Below are 19573 nucleotides of genomic sequence, written 5' to 3'. Positions count from 1 at the left end.
ATTACCTTCCCTCTTGTTCACAAAGTTTCTCGGTCTTTTATGGTTTGGCTAGTGGTGGTGGTAAGAAGGCAGTCTGACTTCAGAGGCAGAGAACTGGAAACCGGAAGCCCTGAGCTTCCGGAACCCAAAGCTTCTTTTCTGCTTTGTGCATGACTTTCCCTCTCTGAAGCCCACTTTCCTCATCTGTAAACTGAAGATAACAGTCCCTGTTCTGTCTGCCAAGAGGTCAAGTGAGGCAGTGTGTGAAAGTGCTCTGTAAACTGCCCTGTATGCGTGATGGGCTCCAGGTGTCTTTTTGGAGAAACCAAGCTGGTATAAAATGAAAAAATAACAGTGACTCGATAGGACTAGAGCCCTCCCCTGAAGGTTGCCCACAGCACCATCACGGCTCATCTGACCTTCCCAGCAGGTCTGCATCAGGGTTGTCGACCCTCCAGGTCCCCCGGGAAGGCTGGGGCACACAAAATCCTTGTCTCTTTTGGAGGGGACTGTTCATTCAGCCACACGGCCTCTCCTGGGGGAGGACGGAGGCCTGGATGTCGATCTCTTCGCCTGCCTCTGGGGATGTTTACCCTCTTGAGATTATTAACCAGAGCAAATAGAGAGAGCAAACTCTTCCAGAGCCCATCTGGACTTTGAGCTGCTTTTTAAAAATTAACCCTGGGCCACAGGATGCAAGGTCGGCAGTGGTCTGGGAGTGCTGACCCCTCTTCCGCCTCTGGCCATCAAGGTAGGAGGGTGGAGGCTCTGGGGCCCCAGAGCCCAAGAGTGCACAGGAATTGGCCACCTCCGGAACCAGGGGGAGGACCTACCCATGTAGGAGGCCTCAGCGCCTCAGATGTGCCCCATGCAGCAGGAATGGAAGGTCATTTTCAGATGAACACATTGGGGCTCAGGGAAGGAGTGGGACTCGTTCAAGGTCACCCAGCTTACGGCTGAGCCGGGGGCCACATGGGCCTGACTCTAGTGCCGAGGCTTTCCTCCATCACTTACTCATTTACTCCTTCATTCACCAGGTCCGCACTCTGTGCCTGGCGCTGGGGGTATGATGCAGCATATGACAGACCTCCCTGTGCTCACTCCCCATGGGGGCGGGGGGGAGGGAGGAAAGGATGGGGAGACAGATGGTCCCTGCAGGGATCGGGGAGCAGCGGCCAGGGGAGGGGAGTCTAACCCAGAGAGGGGTTCACCAGACAAAAGCGCGCAGGGGCCCAAGGAGGGAAGACGGTGTTCCGGAAAGAGGGACGACGACAGCCAGAGAGGAGGCCGATGGAGAGAAACAGAGATGCGTTTGGAAAGCAAAGCACAACCATCAAAACCACGGGGCTGGAGCTTGGGGGGAGAGACAAGTGGGGAGAGCGAGGCCGGGGAGGGGGCCGAGGCCCAGCAGGCAGGACTGTGACGCCTGGCAGAGAGAGGGGTCTGCTTGTCAGTCTGGAGCGTGTGGGGAGTGCCGGCAGGTTTTCAGAAGGGAATGGCCGGTCAGATTTGGAATCGGGGGAGGCCCAGAAAGCAACTCCCTACAAGCTTTTCCAGGAAGAAGGAAGGACCCAGTGACTGGACCAACAGGGACATCAGAGACACCAGCTGGGACTCAGACCAGAGGGCGTGGTCAAGGTTTGGGCCTTCTTCTGCTAACGGGGGAAGGGGATGGCAGGGTGACCTCCCTTCCCCATGAGGAGGTATCCAGCCCCAGACCTTTTCCCAGATACCTAACTCTATGCAGTTCCCCTGGACTCAGAGTGTAACCTGTCCACTCATGGTGAAGTTGGAGGTGGGCAGCACCCGGGACCCCAGAACCTGCCATCGGGAGAAGGGATGTTCTCACTGCTCACCCATTTCTAGGCTTTGTTATTTCCTCCCCACCAAAGAGCTGGGCCACCTACAGACGAGTCCTAGCTCTTGTGACTTGCTTGGGTGACCGTGGGGCAGTCCTTTCCTTCCTCGGCCCCACCTTCTTCATCTAGACCTGTAAATGGAGATAATACCTCGCTTGACACAGCTGAAATAAGAGCTCAGTGAGGGACATTTGTGAAAGTCCTTCCTGCTCCCCAAGTGTACGCACTGGAGGGACCCGTGTCATCACAGGCACTTAGCACAGCGTTAGTGAATTACGTGGCAGGAATTACACTGCTGGAAGGCACGAGTGCCCCGTGTCCACTAGAGGGCAGCAGAGAACTTCCAGAAAGACCACCCTGGTGTGCTCCATAGAGACCAGGAGCCAGAGGCCTAGAGCAAAGGCCCACAGAAGTTGCAGAACTAGCTCCAGAACCCGCCTGCCTTGCCCCAAGGCCGCTTAACCCCCCCTGGGGAGTGTAAAGCATTCAGCTTCTACCTTGCCCATCCCAGCCTAGCTATAGAGCTGGATGCTTAGGTGGGGCCCTTTTAGAAACCGGTTCCTGAAAGATTCTCCCAGTAAACCAGCCTGGGTACCACTGCTCTAGACCATAAAGGCCGATTACATTCCTATGGAGGTAGCAGGCCCCATGCTGAGCACCTCACGAGCACAACTTACTGAATCCTATTCAGGTTCCATCATTTTACGACAATGGTTGCTGTTTTACAGATAGGGAAACTGAGGCTAAGAGCTCAAGTAAACAGGTGTCAAAGGTCACCCAGCCAACGAGTAGCGATTCAAACGCAGATCTGTCTCCCTGACACCTACATCACTCTCAGGGCCTCCCAGACCCTGTCCCCTGATAAATAGGACCTTGGGCCATGCTCTTTCAGACCCTTGGAGCAGAAGGGTGGGGTCATCTCCCTTCACTGGACTCCTCACTGCAGGAGTCAGGCCCACGCGAGCCTGCTTCTCCCTTCTCCAGCCAAGAGCATGCTCTGTGCCTGCCACACCAAGACCTGACCCGTCTCCTCCTCCCTGGGGCCTAGCAGTATGCTGGCCACTTAGCAGGTGCTCAGTGAACACATGCCGAGGGACTCACTTACAACTGTGAAGGAGAATGTACGTCAGACCCCAGGAAGGACCACCCAAGTAGAAGGCAGCTGAGGGAGCCTGGAAAATTGGAATCACTACTTCAAGTCCTTAAATAATGGTCAATGAGTGACTGGGAGACACCGTCCAAAAAGCAAAGAGCCTTTGCTCTGTGGTGGCTTTTCCTTGTGTCCCCGAATTTGAATTAGTCTGTGTATCATGGCTGGGAGGACTCCCAAGCTTCGTTTAGCAGAGTGGTGGTCAAGCAGGTGAACTGTGCTCCCAGACAGACCTGGGTTCCGGTCACGGCTGCGCCCCCTTCCTCCCTGCTCAGTCCTAAGTGACTTCACCTTTCTGGACCTGAGTTTTTCCCTCCGTTAAATGGGGTCGATCAGAGCTCATGGGGTGTGGGAGATTAAATAATAGGGGACATGTGCTGTTCTCGCTCCCTGAAGAGAGCGGAGGGAAGGGAGCCCTCGGATGTTGTCAGCCTAGCTTCCCGTTTGTGCAGGAGGTGGGCTTAGCCTGGAGAAGTGGCTCGCAAAGTGAGACACTTTGGAGCTGAGTGTCCTTGAGGTCCAGGGGACAGTTTGTGGCCCACTGTCTGCCCACTGAAGAAGGGGTTTTCCCAAAGGAGTGAACTTCCAAAGACCTGCCCGTGTCCAGGAAGAGGACACAGGCATTTTCCTGCTCTTTGGAGGCTGGTCTTATCTGTCCATTAAAGCAGGACCTCCAGGGACCTGCCCTGACTCCCGGCTGACTGAGCTGATGTCACCCAATGTCCTCAGATGGACTAAAATAGCTCTCTTCCGAAACCTCGAGGCAAGCTGAACTCTGGAAAGTCCCTCTGGCCCTTACTCAATGAAGACAAATGAATCTCTCTCAATTCCCCCCAGGAAGGGGCAACAAGGACTCCTCCCCAGCTCTGGCACTGGGCAACGGTCCTGAATGGCCACCCTTCTCCCTACAAGAATCCATGTGAGAAGAATCGGTCACCTTGTAAGAAGGTGGCAGGAGAACGAATATCAACAAGTTCACGAGTCTGAAATAACCAGAGAGCAGATATTGACACAATTCCTCTCCTTCAAGTACAGGAACGATGCATGTTTGTGCCGAGAGCACCCACTATTAATAATAATGGTAATAATCATTAGCATTTACATAGCACTGACCATGTGCCGAGCTCTGTCCCAGTTTATATGGATTCGTTTAGTCCTCGTATCATTTCCTCTATGAGCACTCATTAACTTCTCACTGGATAAATCAATTTTATCCCCACTTTACAGAGGAGGAGACTGAGGTCCAGAGAAGACACCCACCTTGCCCAGGCTGTCACAGCTGCGAGCTGGGCAGACTGGAGTGGAGAGAGGGGGTGGGTTTGCCCAATGCTCAGGAGCCTGGAGACCACCCGGACCTCCACCCTGGCCACCGGTAAAGCAGGCCCGACCTTGAAGCAGGACCTAGTAAAGGTGACCAGTGAGAGACCGTGTGATCAGAGCCCCGGGCTGAATGAAGGCTCCGGAGGACAACACTGCTGGCAAACCTGCAAAGGTCCTCCTTGCTGGCCCGCCAGTACAGATGCCAGCGGTGGCCAGGGCGGGGCTCGTGTGGCTCACACAGTAGGGCTGCTGCACAGCAGGCTTGCAAACCCCGTCTCCTGACTCCCGTCCTGGTCTTGAGCCAGCTCATGGCCTGTCTACAACTCCCAGTGGCTGCCACTCTTCGTCTCATAGCCAGACCGCCCCCGCCTGCACAGCTCTGCCCCACCATTAAAAGAAGAGGAATCTTTGGAAGCTCAACAAGGAGAGGACAATGGAAAAAGTCACCTAAGGGAACACAAAATATCCCTCCTCACAGGGGCCGATATCAACCTGCTGTTACCAAACTGAATGGGGAAAATGTGTCATTAGACAAAGGGAAGAAAGACCCTGAGACAAGGCAGGACGCATCTGGGAGGTGATGGGAGGCTGGTGTGGCCAAAGCAGACAGAGACAGGAGTGAGAAGCCATTCACACTCTCTCAGGCCTTCTGCACCTTTCGGGGTCTATCTTGGGGTGGATCGCCCAGAGGAGATCTCACGGCCTTTGAAACACAAGGACCCACAGACATGTCCTTCCTAAAGCCTGTCCTCCGGTGATGCCTCCAGCCATGCTCCTGTTCCCACACTGGCTGACAGGTGGGGTCCCCAAAGACCTGGAGAATTCAACCAGGGCTCCAGACATCTAGATTGAAACCTAGGTTTGCCAGCTCTGCTGAACATCTCCACCCCAAGCCGATGAGTCCAGAGAATCCCTCCCAATTTCTACACAAAGTTTTAAAATTTCCAAGGGGTCATTTAAGGATCTGGGATTCTGGAAAATTCCTACAGTGCTTCAGGGTTTCCAAGAGCTTCTCTCAATTTCTGATGTACCAGAGACCTTCTAAGCTTCTGGACAATGACTACCCTATTTCATGGAGCCAGAGAACCGCCCCCAAATTCTAGCATCCTGAGGAAGGCCTATAGCTTTCAGGGTTCCAGAGGTGCCCTCTGGAGTCCTCAAGCTCTCAGCAAGGACCCCTGGACATGAAGTGTCTGGATACATCACTGGGGTCCTCTGAAATTCCTCCCGGGTTTCGGGATTCTGGACAAGTGGTAGTTCTAGAGTGAGGATATTGACCGGGAGACGGATACGTGGCCTATTCGATGGGGTGCTGGACACTGGTCCCCTTGGGTCTATTTCTGGGAAAGTGAAGTGCGGGGGTTGCTGGACTGGGAGCCTGGAAAACCGTGGCTGGCTCCAGCAGGAGGAGGAATCATCCGAACATGAATGAACCAGCAACAGCCAGGGTCCCCCTGGGTGGTCCGTGTCCACCCTCCCAAGGCAGCTGAGGAAGGTTCTCATGCTCAGTGCCAGGGGCCTTCCCCGCCTGGGCCTGAAGGCCTCCCAGCAAGCAGGCCCTGATGATACAGTGAGTGAGATAAGGGCTCTGGGGAGGGGAGGAACCCCGGGCTCAAACCTGCCGAGCCACCCGGGGCCGGGGTGGCACCAAAACTACCTAGAGAAAAGTGACTTCATGGCATTAACCAGGTTCACCTTCCCGCCCTCCTTCAGGTCTCTGCATGAATGTTCCCTGCACGAGCCCCTTCCTGATCCCCCTTTTTAGAACGGCACCCAGTCTGGTAGAGGGCCCTCCCGGCTATATTGTGCTCCATGGTACTGATCACCGAGTTCCCACGCATTTTTGCCCATTTTCTTGTTTCCTGTGTTCTATGAAGGTAAGGATTCTCACGCTTTGTTCAAGGCTGGCCCAAAGTGGGTTCTTGGTAGGTATTTGTTGAACGAATTTTTTTCCAAACCCAGGGTGTCCATCTCATCAAATGACCATAGTGACTGAAAGTTGCTTTCGGCTAAGTGCTCTGCAACAGGCAAAGCCTTGTGCTGTTACTCTTGCCATCTCTCAGGGGACTTAATCCCCAGGACCGTCCAGTGAGGAGGTCCTATTATCGTGTTCATTCTGCTGATAAGACAACTCGGGCTCAGGGCAGTGAAGTCATTTGCCCAGGATTACTCGTGGTTAAGTGAGGAGGCGGGATTTGAACGTGTGTGGTTCTATGCATGAACCTAACCATGGCCCCCCCTGCGGAGCCCGGTGGGTCTGTGGCATCTGGTTATTACCCCCCATCCTGGACTCTGCCTCCGTGAATGCTGGCCTTCCACTAAGTCTCCACTGTGGAACACCCCTAATGCCCAGTCACACGTCCTGCCTTTCATCTGGCCCCTGTGAGCTTCCTGGGCAAAGCCGGCTTATCCCTTGTCAGTCCTGTTCACCACCTTGAATTGCCTTGAGGCTAGTAGTGCTGAATGAATGAATGAATGAACGAACGAACGAACAAACAAAGGAAGGAACGAGCCCTGTGGGTCTCAGTTTCCCTAACTATAAAATGGATTTCCCCCTAACTGGAGCCCCTTTGCATCCTACTGAGTACTTACGCCAGGAATCCTGATATCCTTCACCTCCTAACCTGCACTTGAACTCAACAGACAAGGAGCTTCACGCCCCATCTAACTGGCTGAACACCAGAAAGCGATCCAAGGAGGGTTCAGGGTCTGCCCAAGGTCTCAGCAAGTCTGTGGCATCAGAACTCAGACCTCAGGATCCCTCCAGCTCCGGCACATACACAGCCGAGTGAGCCTGAACCAGTGTCCCTCAGGTCTCCTTCGTGGAGACACTCACCATCCGATTTCCCTACATCTGCCCAGCAGCATGTAGTAGCAGCTCAATTAAAACTTGTATATGAAGGGGATGGGAACCTGGAATATTCCTGATCAGAGGGGGCACACCCCTCTGCCACGAGTCCTTGCCTCCTCCTCAGATTCCCTTGAGAACCCCTCCTCTCTGTGACTCCCCCACGCGGAAGTGCCTGGACACCCGGAGACATGACCGACCAGTCTTGGAGCGGACACCTCTCTTTATTCGTCTATTTCACCACCTGCAGCCTGATTTCTCCAAGATCCGGCCACATTTCTCACAGTCTGGGGTGGCACCCTCCCCTTGCTCCCCCAAACTGCCCCACAGCCCCCACCCGCAGCCCTGAGGAACTCTCCCCTGCCCTCTCAGTCGCAGAGGGAAGCAGCAGCCGTTGTTCCCATTTCACAGATGGGGAGGTTGAAACCCAGGAGCGCAGAGCCCAGACCAGGGTCACACGGGGGTCTCTGGGGTGTGTTCTGCCCTCAGCAGGGAGGCAGGACTCGGCTGGGGCTCCGTGTACCCTCGCTGGGGGGTGGCTGGCTCCGGCCGCGTCGCAGGGAGCTGCCAATCTGGTCTCTGAGGGCCTCCAGTCTCCGGGCTAGGTTTGGAACTGCAGCCCCGCCTAAGGAGCACAGTGAGACCCGAGGCCTGTGCTCCCCCGGGCCCGCCCCACCCAGACCCCTCAGTGCTCTAACACCCTTTGAGGAAGCCTCAGGCGGTCCCCCTCCCCCTCGACCAACACCACGGGCTCCTGCACGCGTGTGGACAACCAGGTGGCCCTAGGAAGAGAACTCCAGTTTGGAAACTGCAAGGATCTTACGGATCGCCTCGCAGCACTCACCCTGTTCCAGAAGTGGGGGGAGACTGGGGTCTGGACAGGGTGAGTTCTGGCCCAAGACCACCAAAAATGCTAGGGGCCCCGCCCTCTCTCTCTCCTTCACCTCTCAGCACTGGTGACGCGTCTGGAGGCCCCATGGGCAGGGGCGGTGCAGAGGGCACCACCTCCTCTTGCATCAACATCTCCGCCAGGACTCGGGTCCTAGTCCAGTCGCTATGACTCCTAGCCCGGGGTGGGTTGGGCGGTGGGAGGTGAGCCTTCGACTCCCCAGGCCTCCTCCTCCCCCATCCCAGTGCCCAAGGGCTGGGCCCACCTCTCTCTCGGGAACTCGGCAGAGTCAGGATTGCATGGGGGTGCCCAGGGTGGGGGCTGGGCAGACAGAGCCAGGCCACCTGGGGTCTTAGGGCCAAACACCTGCAGGAAAGACCAGAGCCCGCACTGGGCGACCCTGCCTCTATGTGCTCCACCTTCCTGGTGCCATCATGGTGCCACCATCCCTGCCACATGCCCCACGGGACACCAAGAATGTCAGGTGGGCGTCTTGGTCTTGGTCACTTTCTCTGCGGGCAGTGGGCAGGCCTTGTAATGTCCTCTCTGGGGATGAGGAACTCCCTGCGGGCAGGAACCATGTCTGTTCGAAGCCCATGTCATGTCTGAATCTTTGGTGCCCAGAACAGAGGCTGGCACGAAGCTAGGAGCTTAGGGGACAGGTACTGAATGAGTGAACGCGTGAGTAAGCGAACACGGAAATGAGTAACGTGCGAGTGAATGAATAAGCGAGCGGGACAGTGAGTTCTTGTAAGAAGGCAGGATGGGGGGTGGGGGCGGGCAAAGCAAACAGACTTTCTGAACCCTGGGTGGGAGCCCAAAGCCAGCCCCTCACCCAAACAATCCAGCCGGGGACCCTGGAGCTCTGGAGCCTCCCAGGCCACGGACCCCCCGGATCACAGTCTCCAGCTCTCCCAGCCTTCCCTCCCCCGCCTTGGCCTTTCCTACCTGCGGCAGCTGGAGCCCCCTGTGTGGGCAGGCCCAGTGGGCCAACGGTGCTCGGCACAAGGGGCACAGGTGACAGCAGGGGCAGGAGCAGAGGGGCGGCAGGGCCTGCAACAGGGCACGTCAGAGGCTTTGTGACATTCTTGCTCCTCACCCCTCCAGGCCGGCCAGAGACTCACGTGGCAGGGGCGAGCTGGTGCCATCACACAGGGACACGGTGGGGCTGGGCCGGGGTTTGGCAGGTGAAGGGAGCAGGCACAGAGGAGGCGCCTGGAAAGGACGGTGAGGTCTGTGCCTGCGGTCTGAAAACCAACCACGAGGCTGGTCCCCGAGTCCCCCTTTTAGCCAACACTCAGCCGTGCCAGGCACCGTTCTCAGTGCTTTACGTATGAACTCGTTCAATCCAAACTTTAAGACAACCCTACCAAGTAGGACCTCTATCACCCCCATTTCGTAGAAGAGGAAGAAGGCCAGGCAGGGAGAAGTAAAACAAGTCACCCAAGGTCTCACAGCTAGTAAGCGGCAGAGCCGGACTCTGAACCCAGGTGGTCCGGACCCAGAGGGCAGACTCTTGACCGCTTCACGGAGCCACCTCCTCCCACCTGCCCTGTGTCCCGAGGCCTGCCTCCAGGCTGGCAGCCGTGCTCACCGCTCCAGCTCGTGCACCTGCTGGGCCAGGACCCGCTGCTCATCCCGGGCCTGGTCCCGGCTACTCTGCAGCTGGCTCTTTTCTTTCCTGGGAAGAGCAGGCCCCAGGAAGGTGACAGGAGGCAGAGATACCAGTAGGGGGATGGGTCAGCCCTTCTCTTTGCAGTGGAGTACAAGCCCCAGGAGACAAGCGGGGACAGAGGGTAGCCAAGGACCTGGGGAGGGGGGCAGCTTGGCGGAAGCAGCATAGAAGTGAGGGGCGGGGCACAGAGTCCCCCTGGCTGAGGGGGAGCCTACCGGAGCCTCTCATTCTCCAGCATGAACTCCTGCAGCATCCCATAGAGGTTCCGCTGGGCCCAGGCCACCCGGGCCCCACTGAGCCCTGAGGCTGTCGGGGGGGAAGGGCACGGTGGCTGGATCCATGGGAGCCCCGGCCACACTCCACCCCTGCCCCTGGGGAGCTCATACCCTTGGGGTGTACTTGGCCCAGTTGGGACCGCAGGCAGCGGTTCTCCTCCTGGAGCTGCAGTATCTCCATCTCCAAATGCTGGGGTTGCTTTGCCATAGGTGACTGCCCAGAAAGAGGCCCAGAGCTGCTGTTTACGGCTGTACAAGTTGTGCACTGTACAAGCGCTTCCGGGGGTGGTGAGCAGAGCCTGAGATCTAGCCCATGCTTCACGTGCCAGCCTTGCATCCTGGCACAAGGCGACATCCACCTGGAGGAGGCACCCTGCCCTAATGGTGTCAAAGTACCAGGAAGCCTTAGCCCTGTGCCTGGAGGGCCTGCTCTGAGCTGCAGCCTGCTCCAAATCTAACCTTAAACTCAGTTCTGTCCAGGCCTTGGCCCAGATTCTGACCCCAAACAAGACACTACGTCAGACCCCAAGTCAACTCAGACTTAATCACAGTACCAACTGGGATCCTGGCTATACCCTGAATCATATTCCAAATCAGACCACACCCCTAGACATGCCCTAATCCTGACCATGACCCCTGACCCCACCCCACCCAATCATGACCCCATCATCAGGACTCTGACTCTAATCCCAACTGTGACTCATCCCAGACTTCCCACGACACCGACTCAGGCTCCCATTACTGCCTGATCCCCAACCATCTCCCCGACCCACACCTCTGCCGGGTCTGCCTCCATTCACCTTGGGGGCCTGTGGCCGAGTGGTGACCCGCTGAGCTCGGCTTGCATATCGCAGGGTGCTGAGAGTCTCAGGGAGGCACTGGACTGAAGGGGACACGCAGGCTACCTGGGGAGGGCTGCGGCTGAGCATTCCTTCCTCTCGGGGACCCTCCCCCTCAGGAGCCATCCCTCCCTGCCAGCCCTTCTCGGATACCATGAGGGTGACCCCGTGTCCCCCCAGCGAGTCTGCCAGCAGCTTGGTGAGCTTGCTGTCCCGGAAGGGGATGTGGCTCTGCTTCCGCTGTGGGTCCAGTAACAGGGAGATGCAGTGACCTGGGCGGGGACAACAAGGCTAGCAAGGTTACACCCGTTGCCCAAGGCCACCCAGCTGCTTCACGCAGAGCTGGCATCTCCGCCCAGGCCTGTGTGACTTGAAAATCTCTCCTTCCCAAGATCTTGTCACTCAGTCAGACTGGCCTCTGCTACCAGACTGGGGCTCCTGAGGGCACGATGACCCTGTCCGCCCCTGATCCCCAGTGCCACCAAAGAACCTGACCAACAGGCCTGGCACTCGGTAGGGGCTCAGGAAATATCTGACAAGTGGGCTGAATGAAGAAGAGTTCCTGAAAATCTCCCCACACATGCCACAGAGGAAGGCTGGTGTCCCAGCCCTGAAGGCTCCCAAGGCCCCGTGACCTGGGGCAGGGGTGGGAAAGTCAGTTCCCTTCCCCTCACTGGGCCTCAGTCTTCTCAACTGCACATGGGACAGGCTGAATGTCTGAGGGCTCATACTCTGCACCTGAGTGTTTCTACCTCCCCAATTAAAATGTGCCTTTACAGACCCTCAGGATCTATAGACTCATGAATAAAGTGCTAAGAGGGAAGGCTCCAGTCAATAGCAAGCTGAGGCCAGGAGGAGGCGCGTGGCTCCTGGGTCACAGCTCCTGACTCTCCCGTCCTACGCCTCCCCTATGCCTCCCGTCCTACGCCTCCCCTGGCTTCCCCCACTGTGGACGGATCTGAGTCCGGCTCAGAGGAGGGACTCAGGAAGTCAGTCCAGCTGGCCCCAGGCCTCACCCAGGGCCAGCAGGCTGCGATTGATGCTGTTTGCCTCAAGCATCAGCTCCCCACGGGATCCCGTGGCCGCCACCTTCTCACTGCCGGCCAGGTCTACAAAGCACAGCTTCCCACCAACGGGGGGCTCCCCAGGGTCCACTGGAGGCATCTGTGGGGTAGGAGGATCAGGGTCGATGGGGACTTGGGAGGGGCTGTCCCCATCGGAGTCACAAAGCCAAGGGTTTCCACTACTACCTCCTGCACACGCCCCGGTTGGTTTATACACCCGGAGGCGGACCCTTGCCGGGTGGTCCTGGGCCAGCTCCTTCCCCCAGTGGGGACACTCACGGTTTGGCGGCTGATGTAGAGCGTGAGCAGGGCATGGCTTCGGCTGGAGGCCTGGTTCAGGCTGTGAGCTGAGCTCCGTCGACGGCTAAGACCTAGGGGGGAAAACAGCAGGAGCTGGACCTGGTAGGAGGAGCAGGTGGTCACCAATAAAGAAAAAGCAGCGAGGGCATCCTGGGAGAGGGGCCAGCCCATGCAAAGGCACAGAGGCCTGCCTCCAGCACGGACAGGTGAAAGAAAGATGGAGAGAACTGAGGGGAAGAACGTTCATCAGGTTCACATCTCTTCTGTTGCTGTGTGGAGGGAGGGAGAGAAACTCAGGCAGAAAGATCAGCTACCAGGCATGGTACAACTCTGGGGCCAGAACCCAGAGTCCTGGTATCCCCGCAGCCTGCCACAGGGTAGGTGCTCAATAAATATTTGATGAATAAATGAACGAGGCTGGAACAGAAGGGCACCACAGGCTAGCCTAAGAGGTATGACCTTTACCTTCAACAAGCTGGAAGGGTCTGGAGGTCCGAAGGGGCAGAGGGATGTGGTTTGCTGTGTGGAGGGGAAGAGATTGGAAGGGGAGAGCCTTGAGGTGGGGAGACCTCTTCAAGGGGCAAAAATGGGGCTTGACAGAGGCAGAGACTCCGGGCTGGAGAGGAGACCATGACCCGGACTCCGCTCTACCCAATCATGACCCCATCATCAGGATTCTAAGAGTTCGAACAGCAGTCGGACAGCAGAATCTCCAGGCCGGGGGTGGGGCCGGGGTACATCCCCGGGCTGTGTCTGAATTGTGGTCTGCTGACCCTTTTCCCCCACTAGGGTCATCTCAGCCCACAGCTCCGGCCAGGGACTCCGAGTGCACCATCAGCGAACAGCTGAGGAACGGGCGCCCCCACACCCCAAAGCGCCCCTGAAGCAGCACACACCCATTTGCATCAGTTCCATCAGGGCCCCCAGACTCCCGAATTCCACCACTCGCAGCTGCTCCACATAGAAGCCCTGGGTCTTGTTCCAGCGAACAGGGAGAGGCCGGGGAGCTCCCAGGCTCAGTAGGTCTCGAACCTGAGAGGAGGGTGGCCGGTGAGGGAAGGGGCCCTGCGCCCGTGCTCCATCAACCCCCAGACCTTACCGACACAGCCCCCCAGCCTCTTCTGTCCCTTGACCCCAGCTCCTTGGAGAGAAATACTTCTTTTACCTGGAGGGCTGTCTATTCAATCTCAGTCCCCCACCTGCTCATTGTAGATCTCCAAATAGGAGGCGCGGAGGGTGACAGGGGCTCCCAGGTGCCGCACCCGGTCTAACAGCCAAGCGAAGGTCCTCTGCATGATGCCGGCTAGGTTGGGGGGTACAGGCACCCCCTCGCCCTGGGAGCAGAAACAGCTCGTGGGTCACGGCTCGTGGGTCACGATCACCCCAGCACACCCACGCAAAACCAGTCATAACGACCCTTTGTGGAGGACGGCCCTACTCTGCGCCAGGAACTAAGTTCCCGTATATCGAATCAGAACGATTCACCTCCGTCTACAGATGAAGAAAACTGAGAGCTACTAAGTAAGGAGGACAAAAGTAGCTCCGCATCCGGCAAGCGCCTTCTACCTCTCCGGTCCTCGGTTTCCTTGTCTGCAAATAAAGGGGGCTGGGCCGCACGAAGGCCCTTCCCCCTGGAAGTCCGCGCGGACTGAGAGACCCCATCCCCGACCCTCCGGGGCTCCATCTGCGCTCGGCCCACCTGCGGAGGAGGCCCGGTCAGGGTGTAGGTCTTCCCGGAGCCGGTCTGGCCGAAGGTGAAGACAGTGCAGGAGAAGCTGCGGGCGGCAGAGGAGCGGCTGGACCCCGGCGGCGGCCCGCAGGGGTGGGGGGGGGGGGCGGGGGGCCGTGCCGGGGCCTCACTCACCCGCGCAGCGCCAGCTCGCCCAGACGCCGCACGCCGCACGCCCGGAACACGTCCTCCTGCGTGCGCGCCCCGTCCAGCACGGCGCCGAAGCGGAACGCCACGTCGGGGCCGCCGCCGGGGGGGCTCACCTGGGGAGGGGGCGGGGCACTCTGGGGGCGGAGCCAGGGAGGGCGGGGCTCGGGGGCGGGCGGGGTGGGGGGGGCAGAGGCTGGGGCCTGGGACCGAGCTGCCCCGGAAGGGACCGAGGGGTCTCCAGGTAGGTTTCTGACGGGGGGACGGGGGGGCGGGGCGGGGGGGGGTTGGGGGTCAGTGGGTGGGAGGGATTCCTCACTTGCAGAGTCCGGGTCCCCGAGCAGTGCAGCGCGCTCTGTTCCCCTCGACGCAGCTCCGCCGCGCTCATGGGACGCACTCTGGGGTCCGGTGGGAAGGCAGAGGTCCATCCCGATGACGCCATCGGCCCTGTCCTGGATCGCCCTCGCTCCTCCCTCCCGCCCAACCAACCTATACCTACCTGAGTACCACCTGGATGGGCGTTTCTGGCCCCTCTGGCCCCTGCTCCAGGCTCCGCACGGGGTCCCTGTGGCCGCAACGTGAGTTACCATCCCTGAGCCCAGCGGCTCCTCTTACCTCCCACAATCTCTCCTTACCCGTCGTCGGGAGACCCGCGTTCCTCCATGGCCAGCTTCGCACCCGGAGTTAGCTCCGCCCGAGTCTCATTCCTTTCTCTCCCGCTACCCTCCCTTTTCCACCACACTGGGACTGGCTATACACGCCTTACACCCCCCACCCCCTTTCCCCTTCTCAGGCATCCAGCCATCCGGAAAGGCTTGGGCCTGCCCAGGGCTAACTAGTTAAAGATTTACCCACCCCCACCTGTGGTGGAAAAAGTCCCTCTCCAGCAAGGGGACCCCTAGCTAGGGGGTTCTGGAGTCTGAGGGTCCCTTGCTCTTGTCCATTCCTATCAGGAGCGACCACCCAGGCCAGCCTCCTGGGTACACAGATGGGGCTAGGGAGACAGGGATGGGAGCGGCTCAACCAAGGCCATACAGCAAGCCTGGCAGAGCATGGGCCAGGTCCTTCCTCCTGTCCACCTACGGCCTCCTCCAGCTTTGTCCTCTCCTCACCCGCTTCCCCTCTCTGGCAGTTCCAGCTACTTGGCATCGGAGGACCCTGGTGGGGGGGGGGCACCTGAAGGGGTGAGAGGGGCCCAGGTTTCAGCTCTGGGAAGACCTGGCTGGATTGAGTTCCTGAGCAGAACTGAGAACAGGCCCAGAAAGAATCTGGTTAAACATTGGGCCACCTGCTTCTCCAGTGCCAAGGCCGATTTAAGGCCAGAGCAGTTGTTTAACCCTCTGCTGATCTGGCTGTCTGGAGTAGCAGAGGGGTATGCGTAGGTGCTGGAGTGGGGCAATCGCCAGTTCAGTGACAGTCTCCATGCTGGGCACCAACGCAAAGGAATCCTGTAGTCTTGTTAGGGAGGCAAGTGAGAACAATCTAGTGTGCAGGGATTCTGGGGGTTGGGGTTGGGGAGTTGAGAGGCCGGTAGGAGCAGGGAGGTAAAGGTGGTAGGTGAGGGTGTTCTTGGCAGAGGAAGCACATTGCAGGAAGGCTGGGGTGGGGTGGGAAGATGTGTGAGGCATGTAGAGGTGGTCTGAGGCTGGGCCAAGCTCAGGGAGGCTACATCAAGGAGCCCGGACTCCCTCTGCAGGGAACCAGGAAGCCACTGAAGGGTTATAACCAGGGAAGTGACACCATCAGGTGGGCATTGTTGTTATTGCCATTCTGGCTGTTTCTGTATGTTCTCTGACTATTTCCGTAAACTTCTCTTCTGTCTGGCACACGTTTGGGTGAAAGCCTTAAGAGTCACCCCCTCCTTTCAATATAACATGTTCTGTTCCACAAGTGATAGCCAACTATCAATGCCACCCAACTAAGGAACGGTTTATTTCGGGTGGCAGTGAGCTAGCTCCCCATGCACTGGGGGAGTACAGTCAAGAACTAGTCAACCTTTTGATTTCAGGGTCTTCTAGCTGGATCTATAGGGAGACTTAGGTAGAGCAAAGAGCCACTGACTGCCCCCAGCTCTATTTTGGCAAGTAATTCCCCCTTTCGGGGCACCTGGGTGGTTTAGTCAGTTAAGCGGCCAACTCTTGATTGCAGCTCAGGTCATGATCGCATAGTAGGTGAGTTCAAGCCTCAGATCAAGCTCTGTGCTGACAGCACAGAGCCTGCTTGAGATTCTCTCTCTCCCTGTCTCTCTGCCTCTTCCCAGCTTGTGCTCACTCGCTCTGGATAGCTCTCAAAAATAAATAAATAAACATTAAAAAAAAGAAAAAAGGGTAATTCCCGCTTTCTTAACCTGTTTCCTCCCTATCAAAAGAGACTGATGATTTCCCATAGTTGTTCTGAGGTTTCTTTTTTTTTTTTTTAATCTTTATTTATTTTTGAGAGAGAGAGAGAGAAAGAGAGAGAGAGAGAGAGAGAGAGAGAGACAGTGTGTGAACAGGGGAAGAGCAGAGAGAGACACACACACAGAATCTGAAGCAGGCTCCGGGCTGTGAGCTGTCAGCACAGAGCCTGACGCGGGGCTCGAACTCACGAACTGTGAGATCATGACCTGAGCCAAAGTCAGACACTCAACCGACTGAGCCACCCAGACGCTCTAGTTGTTCTGAGGTTTCAATGAGACAGTGTCAATGAAAGTGATTCATAAACTGTAAAGAATTATCTAAAAGCAAAAATAAAAGTCCCCAGATGATCTCCAAGATTCCTATCAACTGTGAAGTTCCTTAATCTGTTACATTTTTAGGAAATCCTTGAGGTGGATAGGAAAGGAATGACTACTCCTGTTTTACAGATGGAAAAATGGAAGAAGAGAGAGGGGGCAGGGGAAGCAGTGTAAGGGGAAAGCGGCTGTGAATGGCGGGAACGAGTAGGACCCTGAACTATGCACCGGCTGGCGCTGGTTGCCTTTACGGCAGGTTGCCTTTTCCTGCTGTAAACGCGGTAAGTGAACAAGTTGTTCCTTTAAATGTCCCTAAGGGACGCCTGGGTGGCTCAGTTGGTTAAGCGTCCCAACTTCAGCTCGGGTCATGATCTCGTGGTTCATGAGTTCAAGCCCCGTGTTGGGCTCTGCCCTCATGGTGCAGAGCCTGCTTGGGATTCTCCCTCACTCCTTCACTCCCTCTGCCCCTTCCCCGCTTGCGCACATGCGCGCTCTCTCTCTCTCTCTCTCAAAATAAATAAACAAACTTTAAAAAAAATGTCCCTAAAAGGGTTAAGGACCACTAGTCATTCCACATTTTCGTGTGCTTTGGGCTTAATCAAATTGCTATCCCTTTTCAAGCTCGACTGAGATGAGCCACACTGCAGGGATTTTGAGAGAAATGCCAAGACAAGGGATATGCACAGGACAGGGTATGATCGGCTGTTTGGCGTGACTTTTGCACAGGGGTTCCCAACCTGGGTCAGAATGTGTACATCACTCAGTGTCCATAAGCAAGAGTGAAGTTCTAGTTCTGTTCTCTAACAGTGAGTAAGGACAGTGGCTAGCCTTAAATTGTGAGTTCGTTCGGCAGGTTTATATATATATATATATATATATATATATATATATATATACACACACACACACATATATACATATATGTATATATATGTGCATATATAAACATGGGGCTCAATCTCATGACTCTGAGATCACGACCTGAGCTGCAATTACGAGTCAGAGACTTAACCAACTGAGCTACCCAGGAGCCCTTAGCAGATTTTTATAAAGCCTCCTCTATGCGCTAGGCTTCTCAGTCCTTGAGATACGTTAGTGAACAGACACTACTAAGTTTTTGTGGGGAGCTGGGACATCTGGAACTCCCACCCATTACAGGTAAGAGTGTAAAGACAAACAGTTATCTGAAGACTGGCCTTATCTAGTAAGCTAAACTTGTGCTTATCCGGTGGTCCAGAATCCCCTGCTCCTGGGTGTGTGCCTAATGGAGCTGAGTGCACACTCCACCAAGGCCAGGGCCAAGGACATCCACCGTATTAGCCACCACCTCCATTACCACTACCACTGCTCCTGCCTCCCTCGGTGTCCTCGTTACCGTCGCTGTCACGGTAAAATCCGTCGCTACCACCCCCCCAAATTCTACCACCATCACCCAAAGCTGCAGAAATAGCAGTCCCCGCCCACACCGCACCATCACCACCATCGTCATGGCTGTGACCATCGTGCTAGTGACAGGAGGAAATACCACCTCGGTCTATTCATTTGAGAAAGTTAAAGACACCACGCTTTGGCCCCCATCCAGTGTACCCCTCACGGACCACGGCGCTGCCTTTCCCACGGCTGGGGCTGAGTCTATCTCTGTCCCCCTCCCCTCCTCACCCTGTCCTGGGCCTGTCCTGAACTGTAACTTTTCCCCAGGAGCAGTGAGACTCTTGCAGTTGAGGGAGGGACAGAGGGAAGGAAGGTCTGGCGGGTGGCTGGTGGGGGTGGCGGGGTAGGAGGTAGTGGGGTTGGAACTCAGAGTATCTTAGAAGCTGGCGGGACCCTGCAGGGGTGCGGCTCCAGGCCTCGCTAGAGGGCAGCAGAGCACTGTGCCACCGGGGGCAGGCGGGGGGGGGGGGGGGGGGGGGCTCATCACAAAGGAGTTCTGTCAAGCGTGGCCCTGCTCTCTCCCTACGTTTCTCGGAGCGGGGTGAGGGGGGAGAGAGCGTGTGCACCACGGAGGGGCTAGCCGGCCTGCTGCTATGGAGGGGGGTGAGCAGGCCCTCAAGAAGCGCTCCTTGGGGGAGTAAATAAAAGCAGTGTTAAGCAATCAGGGACCCTCCTCCACACACCCCTACTCCTCCTACCAGCCCCTTGGATCCACTCTCCCCACTTCAGCCCTAGACATCCCCTTTGGGAATACCCTGACTCTCCCTGGAGCCTCAGAATAATGTCTGAGCTCCCTAGGCTGGGACGTAAGGCCATTCGGGCTCTATCTCCTATTGACCCCTCTGGCTGTCCTCTTCTTCCACCCCCCACCCCTGCCTCCTACACTCCAGCCCAAAGCTTTCCTAGGCTTCCCTTTGACTCCTCTAAACCTTTGCCCCTGCTGTTCCCTCTGCCAGGAGTGCTCACTTCTACCTGGTGGGCTTGTCCTGCAAGTCTTACCAGAGAAAGCCTTCCCCCGGCCCTTACCCTCCAGGTCAGGCTGGAGCCACCCTGTCCCCCACGGCCTCCTGGGTCTGGCTTCCCACTGTTACAGTACTGATCATATTGGATTGTCCCTACTCTCTGCTGGGGGGCAGAGACTGTATTGGCTTCACCCCTGTGGTCTCTGAGCCGGCACAGGGGCTCTGCCCACAAGAGGAGCTCAGCAAATGTTGGTGGAAGGGAGGGAAGGAGGAGGGGAGGCCGGTGCGCAGGCTGCTGGGCGCATCCCTGCATCCCTCCTTAACCTCCGTGTCTCCCATCCTTCTCGCAAGGCTAACCACAAACACTCCACTTCACGATGTAAGGATTCATTT

The 19573-nt window shown here is 57.0% G+C and overlaps 1 protein-coding gene and 1 long non-coding RNA gene across 8 annotated transcripts; one reads left to right on the top strand and one right to left on the bottom strand.

The window, feature by feature from the left end:
- Positions 1-760: 760 nt before the first annotated feature.
- Positions 761-14847, bottom strand: KIF12 (kinesin family member 12). Of its 7 annotated transcripts, XM_058694412.1 has the most exons (19): positions 14574-14847; positions 14394-14472; positions 14063-14190; positions 13898-13973; positions 13398-13532; positions 13095-13230; positions 12664-12717; positions 12178-12269; positions 11851-11998; positions 10988-11106; positions 10796-10900; positions 10107-10209; positions 9936-10026; positions 9640-9726; positions 9170-9260; positions 8994-9098; positions 8311-8411; positions 8101-8219; positions 761-7781 (listed from the first exon to the last, which is right to left on the bottom strand). In XM_058694412.1, the coding sequence occupies exons 2-19, from the start codon at positions 14460-14462 to the stop codon at positions 7642-7644; spliced, it is 1899 nt and encodes a 632-aa protein (XP_058550395.1). In that variant the 5' UTR covers positions 14463-14472; positions 14574-14847; the 3' UTR covers positions 761-7641. The 7 variants fall into 7 exon arrangements, with proteins under 7 accessions (XP_058550395.1, XP_058550392.1, XP_058550393.1 ...); XM_058694409.1 differs by lacking the exon at positions 14574-14847 and having other exon boundaries at positions 14394-14516; XM_058694410.1 differs by lacking the exon at positions 14574-14847 and having other exon boundaries at positions 761-7769; positions 14394-14516.
- Positions 14278-17632, top strand: LOC131491459 (uncharacterized). The gene is made up of 3 exons (XR_009251469.1): positions 14278-14318; positions 14448-14652; positions 16920-17632. It is a non-coding gene; the product is annotated as an uncharacterized LOC131491459 (long non-coding RNA).
- The last annotated feature ends 1941 nt before the right edge of the window (positions 17633-19573 follow it).

Source organism: Neofelis nebulosa, chromosome 12, assembly GCF_028018385.1.
Source record: "Neofelis nebulosa isolate mNeoNeb1 chromosome 12, mNeoNeb1.pri, whole genome shotgun sequence".
Classification (NCBI taxonomy): Eukaryota; Metazoa; Chordata; class Mammalia; order Carnivora; family Felidae; genus Neofelis; species Neofelis nebulosa.
The sequence above is the reverse complement of the archived record's forward strand: the minus strand, read 5'-3'. Positions and strand labels throughout refer to the sequence as shown.